The sequence below is a fragment of the Sebastes fasciatus genome, chromosome 14 (assembly GCF_043250625.1).
Source record: "Sebastes fasciatus isolate fSebFas1 chromosome 14, fSebFas1.pri, whole genome shotgun sequence".
Taxonomy (NCBI): Eukaryota; Metazoa; Chordata; class Actinopteri; order Perciformes; family Sebastidae; genus Sebastes; species Sebastes fasciatus.
In genome coordinates this window covers 8728717-8735258 of record NC_133808.1, presented here as the reverse complement: position 1 = coordinate 8735258, position 6542 = coordinate 8728717, and the positions used below count along the sequence as shown (strand labels likewise).

At 37.6% G+C, this 6542-nt stretch overlaps 1 protein-coding gene across 2 annotated transcripts; it reads right to left on the bottom strand.

The window, feature by feature from the left end:
* Positions 1–885: 885 nt before the first annotated feature.
* Positions 886–5266, bottom strand: LOC141782338 (uncharacterized). Of its 2 annotated transcripts, XM_074658581.1 has the most exons (4): positions 4932–5266; positions 3274–3431; positions 2486–3175; positions 886–1617 (listed from the first exon to the last, which is right to left on the bottom strand). In XM_074658581.1, exons 1-4 carry the CDS (start codon positions 5113–5115, stop codon positions 1555–1557), a joined length of 1095 nt encoding a protein of 364 aa, XP_074514682.1. In that variant the 5' UTR covers positions 5116–5266; the 3' UTR covers positions 886–1554. The 2 variants fall into 2 exon arrangements, with proteins under 2 accessions (XP_074514682.1, XP_074514683.1); XM_074658582.1 differs by lacking the exon at positions 886–1617 and having other exon boundaries at positions 1808–3175; positions 4932–5261.
* Positions 5267–6542: the final 1276 nt, after the last annotated feature.

The following is a 6542-nucleotide window of genomic DNA, read 5'->3' as shown; positions in this document are numbered from 1 at the left end:
GCAAAAGGACCTCACTAGTCGAACAGGCATGTCTATGGGCATAATCATATAAACTTCACTGAGGAAAGACGTTTGATCACGGGGCAACAGAGATAAATAACATATAGAAACACTGACACTGACTATTAGTAATTAGCTTACAATTGTATGGCTTAGTAGTGAAGGTGTTGGGTTTAATAATTCTGTTTCCCAAGAATAAACCTATACAGACCCAAAATACTTGTAAAAAAAAAAAAAAGGCATAATATGCACATGCATGAATTGAATCATTTCTACAAGTGTTTGTTTTGGGGGTAATTTGCAGCCAATAAGGAACTACCCGAACATATGGTGCCTGTTAACTGACATGATTTGCACCTATTACCTAACATATATTGTAAATTATGATTGATTGTTAAATAGTTTATGATTGATTGTTAAATAGCCTAGTCGTTGTTGCTGTGTAATTTCACCATCGCCATGCAAAACTCACTTGAACATACAGTAGCTATACAAATATATGAGTCTGAGGGACAACAAAGGAACAGGCTATGTTAAAAAAACAGCCTATCATTGCAAATGATCCTCACCATCATCCTTCTTCAGGAAAGTGGTGACCTACAGGTCCTGACAGCTCTGACTTGTTAAAGACATGTTTCAGTGAAGATGCGTTGCAAATATCTGAAGATAAAAGGTTGTCAGACCTGTTGCTTGTATGAAACTGCTGCTGCTGTGTCCTCATTTTACTTTTATATTTTATTCAGCAGATCCCTTCCTCTGTAACTGACAGTTCGTATTGTTGACATTTCAAGCTATATTGTGTGTATTCATGTCTACTCTGAAATCGAGAGGGTTTGCATATTTTTAAAAAATGACATTTTCAAAGTAAGACCATAGTCTGTTGTAATGCAAAGACTTGTGAAACAACAACACATTGATGCAACACATGAGAACTAGGCTTCCCATTACCAAATGTGTTCATTAAATGGGGATAGGATTCACTCAAAATCACATAGTAAAAAGTTAAAAAAAAAAATCTTCATGACCTCTCCATCTCATGATTAGTAAGAGATGCATAATCCTGGAGAAGGACTCATGGCAGCAGAGATTGCATGTTCACTGCTTAAATTTTCATCTTCAGGAAAATCAGCAATAATTTGAATTTGATTCTTTATAATCTAAATGCAACAGCTTTATTAGAGTTAAATCTTCATATTAATGTCAGTCGGTGTTTTCCAGTGTTAATTTGAACTCTCCGAGGCCCGATCACATCTATTTTCTTGCATGTTCAGAATATCCAGATTTATCGTGTCTCTTCCCTGAGACATTTTAACCTGTAAATAACATTTCAACAGAATTAGCTGGTTTAAATTAATTTAGTGACATGGACAGGAAACATGGACTCAGTTCAGCTCTATGAGAGATGGGCAAATGAAAGAAGAATACATTAATTTTAAGGTATTGAAAAATGTTGCTTCAAGAAATATCAGTCGCTAATCTAAGTCTGGTTTTGAACCTTAATTTGCTGTCCATCCATTCATTCATCCATCCATTATCTGTAACCCCTTATCCTGTTCAGAGTCGTGGAGCTGATCCCAGCTGACATTGGGTGAAGGCCTTAACTTGCTGTCGCTCATCCTAAAATTAAAAAAAATGTAATAGAATCCAAATAATCCTGATTAGCGCAACAGAAGAGAGTAACACTACCATCTGCTTGTCAATGGTTGGTTGGAACTGTTAATATTTTCCTACCTGTGCAGACAGCTTGCAGACACCATTGACTAAGTACTATTACACACACAAGGTACACAACAAAGGTGAAAACCCATATTTTCTCTTTAATAGGAGCAGAGCATCATCTATTCGAGTTGGATCACACAGCGTCCACCGCCTTGTGCTTACAGCTCAGAATGTTCCATAGCTTTGTAACACTTTCAGGCTCAAAAGTTACTCCCATGTTAAATACCATACTTAAAGTACAGACCAAGTAGGCCTTTCAATTAGTCCGAATTGTTTTTGAAAGGCGTAGATTCATTAGAAACTAGACATCTTATGTTTGAAAAGGCAGAAAAGTCTCTCGGCTGTGATTTCCACTATTACATGCAGTCCTTGGCATTGTAGTGTCCTTAAATCCTCAGATAGGCTACGTCTTTATCCTATTCCCATATCTTTTAAAACTATCAATATGGATAATTGTTGAAATCCTCTACAAAGTGCTACTAAGTGCTAATACGTTACAATCATCAAGACTTCTGTATAGCAATAAGAGAGGGCAATTTACAGCATCTGTTTTCTGCTGTTATCATTTACTGTTGAATGACTGATTGAAGTGTTCCAAGTCTTAAGAAGCTTTCTAACCTACACTTTACTGACTGGGATGACTGTGATCAGGAAAAATAGTGGCAACCCTGTATCTAAAATGTCAAGCCGACGGAAGAGCCTCCTCCTCAATCTTAACCGTGTGTGGCTCTGTCTCTCTTTTGATCTCAGACGCCTGAATAATAACCTGAGAGCCGTGTTCACTCATGCCTTCCAGTGCTTGGCCTTGCTGGACGGGCTGCATTAACTGACTCCTGGACATTCTCCTCACGTGCTTCATCTCCTCCCATCTCTGTATCCTCCTTCCAATCTCACAGGCCTTGTTCTTTCTCTTCAAAAACCTCTGCCTCCATGAGTAGTTTGTTTGTGAAGATGCCTGCTCGGGCCCGGAGCAGCCGTGTAACTGAGCGCTCTCGCCACGTGTGGACATGGACGGCACTCGAACGCAGCGTCGCTGCACGTCCTCCTCCACCGCTTTGAACACAATGTCGGTGATATCTCGGCGAAGTCTCATGAGCACCATAGGGTCTTTAATCTGACGCATGTCTGCCAACATAACCTCTGCAAACTGGTTTAGTATGTTGTGTCTGGGTGTGTTTGGTGCAGATGTTTGGTCAGGCTGATCGGCAGAACCCTCGTCGTTGTGACGGCGAGGACAGCTCAAAGACATGACCTCTGTAACCTGAGGCTGTGGGTTTGGGCAGTGCAGGGGAGCAGCAGGGTTCAGGCTGGAGGATGGGTGGGGTTCATCCTCCGGATCTTGCTCAGTCACATCAGCATCCAGTGGGCTACCAAATGAGCTTCCCATCTCCTGATCAATACTCCCTTCAGTCTCCAGCTCCTCGTCGTCCTCATCCCGATCATCAAACTTGTCCTCCTGCAAAAAGAGTATAAGCAGAAACATACATAAACATGTGCAATCCAGCTCTGCAGGGGAGGCATCTGCAGGTTTTTTCTGCTTTAGTTTCAACTTACCAGATATGATTCACCTCGCCTGCGAACTATATAAGGCTTCAGAAAATCAAGTTTCTCCCTAAGCATCTTTTGCTGGGTAGTGCTGACCCTCTCCGGATGCCATAGCACCCTCCCGTACTGAGTCCGGAGCGATCTTGATCTTCTCTCAACATCAGATACTGCAAGGTGAAAATAGGCCTTAGCAAAATATGCTAAATAGTAGGGCTGCACAATTAATCGAATATTAATCGCCATCACAATTTTGGCCTCCCACAATTAAACGATCATTTAAAATACGTGCTCCGCTCATAGAAAACTCTGCTGCATAAATCAAGCAGGTTCTCAGCAGTATATCCAATTTCTTTTCTACTCTACTAGTAAAAAAATGAGAATTAGGCCATGGTACATCATAATGCTACCATGATGCGTTCAAATGTAATCTTGTAAAATGTCGTTTTTGGCGAGAAACTTGAATAAATCCAGTTGTTTGAAGCAGATGTTTTCACAGCAATATGAAATAGATATTAGAGAGAGAGGTAATACCTGTTTAACTTCCTAACACTAGCTCTAAGCAGCTTATAATATATAATTAGAACTACTAATGTCAAGATTTTTTAATCAAAGCAGATATTTAAATAAAAATACAATCATTTATTTCCTAATTGTGTGTTTTTATGCAAATAACCACTATAGATGATAATAACAAAGTAAAAAGGATAACATTTATAGTTTTGGATGGTTGGAATGAAGCACGACATGGAAGTGAAAGCAGCGCTCTTTGCAATAGAAATACTTTGTCTCTAAAATCTATAAATAATTGATAAATAATCGTGATCTCAATATTGATCAAAATATCGTGATTATCATTTTGGCCATAATCGTGCAGCCCTACTAAATAGTGACTGAACAGTAGTAATTTAGATGTAACGAAGAAGTTAAAGGATAAACCATAAAGTGCACACTGTAGGGGAAGAAGCCTCTCTGTGTTTTTTATACATATGCAAACTATTTTTACCTATAGGCCTAATATGGAAATCATATGGTGGCGATCCATTAGTTTGAACACAGAATAACATGTAGCTAAGTGTAAGAGTAGGAGTAGTAGTAGTAGTAGTAGTAGAGCAGTAGAGTAATAGTTACCGATGTGGGGTAAGAAGAAGACAGTTTATATATGTTTTAAAAGAAATAGACATTGTTCTTAAGGGGACGTCTTGTTTATCTCTAAATGTAGGCTACAACAATGTAAATGTTTCACATTATAGGCTAGATAGATAGATAGATAGATAGATAGATAGTAACTTTATTGATCCCGAGGGAAATTCAAGTTTCCAGCATCACAGTTCCATAGTGCAAAACATGTTAGTAAAAAGGCAGTAAAAAAGTTAGTAGTGCAAAGTACAAAGTACAAAAAATAGTGCAGGGTAACAGCTGTGATACAAGACTATTAAAAAGTGAATATAGTGCAGGGTAACTCCAGTAGCTTAGTCTATGAAAGTGCACTTGTCAGCCAATTCCTATTCCATAAACACAGAGTTGATGAAGTTCAGCTGGGTTCATTCTCCCCCTGTGCTTGCATATCATTGCTTCAGGTCTTTTTTATCAAACACTGCCTGAATGCTTCATCAACAACAGCATACACTGTTGTTTTAGTGTGTCACCCTTCACCTTCCAGCTCTTACCAGGCTTTCCGATGGACATTGCGAACTCGGTCCACAGATTGGTCTTCAGATCCTTGTCGTAGTAAGAGTCGACCGAGGAGTTAAACAGGCAGTCATGTCTGCGCCAGAAGTCGATCAGCATGTTGTCCATGGTTGGACCCCAGTGTGGTCCTCGGATCTGACCTCGAAAATGTGTCATAGTCATCTATCATAATATATAATATATACAGTATATATTTACACCGGCTCCTCGTCCCTCTCACGGATTGTGTTTATGCTTCTTCTTTAGTTGTGTGCCTTAACACCGGATGCAGCAAAACTTTACACGACGATTACTGCCACCATCTGATCTGGAGGAAGGACTGTTTACAGTTTATATGTCCTAGTCATTATATTAATCAAAAAATGAAATCAATATTTATATACGTTTTTGATGATTATTAATTATCATTATAATGCTGCAGTAATCGTTCGTTCTCACTGTGCAATATCATTTTCCACTTGTGCAATTTTGTTAATAGTCTGTTTATTGTCAATACTGTATATACTGCTCCTGTTTTTATACTTCCTTCTATTTAAATGGTTCATAATTTGTTACACTTTGTTTAGCTCTTTTTTACTGCTGTACTCTGCACATTTCCCCACTGCGGGACTAATAAAGGAATATCTTATCTTGATTTTATTGCATGGTCGCATATAGCCAAGTATTAGATATATCTACAAAAACAAAAGAGGCTATATTAGGGCTGTCAATCGATTAAAATATTTAATCGCAATTAATCGCATGATTGACCATAGTTAATCTCAATTAATCGCACATTATCTGTTTTCACAATGTACCTTAAAGGGAGATTTGTCAAGTATTTAATAATCTTATCAACATGGGAGTGGACAAATATGCTGACTTGACTATGACTTGCCCCAAACTGCATGTGATTATCATAAAGTGGGCCTGTCTGTAAAGGGGAGACTCGTGGGTACCAACAGAACCCATTTTCATTTGCATATCTCGAGGTCAGAAGTCAAGGGACCCCTTTGAAAATGGCCATGCCAGTTTTTCCTCGCCAAAATTTAGCGTAAGTTTGGAGCGTTTTTTTACACGTTATTGACATGGTATCAATGGATTCCTTAGGTTTTCTAGTTTCATATGATGCCAGTATCTTCACTCTAGCTTTAAAACTGAGCCCGCTACAACCTAAAAATTGCAAGTTGCATTAATGAGTTAAAGGAATTAGTGGTGCTAAAATGAATTTGCGTTAACGTGTTATTATCGCGTTAACTTTGACAGCCCTAGGCTATATACAATAAATATATATATATATATATATTTTAATATATATATATATTTTTATATATGTAGGCCTCTTATAAAATATTTTTTTATATAGTAGGATAATATATGATTAATTATTTTCATTATTAATACTATAATAATAACAATAATAAACACTTATTTTTTTAGTGTCCATTTACGGAGCAGAAGATAGTGAATATATCCATGAAATATCATAAATTATTATTATTTTATTTTCTATTCGATCTTTATTCAAATTTAATTTACATAAAATACGGTATATTTTCCATGTTAGAAAAGTACAAGTACACCTTATTAGTAAATAGAAAAAACCACAA

What these genes read in the sequence shown, in the direction of transcription:
- LOC141782338 (XM_074658582.1), bottom strand. Translation starts at nt 5,115, where the DNA reads ATGACTATGACACATTTTCGAGGTCAGATCCGAGGACCACACTGGGGT. An exon ending in AATGTCCATCGGAAAGCCTG is followed by an intron (nt 3,432 to 4,931) that starts GTAAGAGCTGGA and finishes TTCACCTTGCAG; the next exon opens with TATCTGATGTTGAGAGAAGA. An exon ending in GGCGAGGTGAATCATATCTG is followed by an intron (nt 3,176 to 3,273) that starts GTAAGTTGAAAC and finishes CTCTTTTTGCAG; the next exon opens with GAGGACAAGTTTGATGATCG.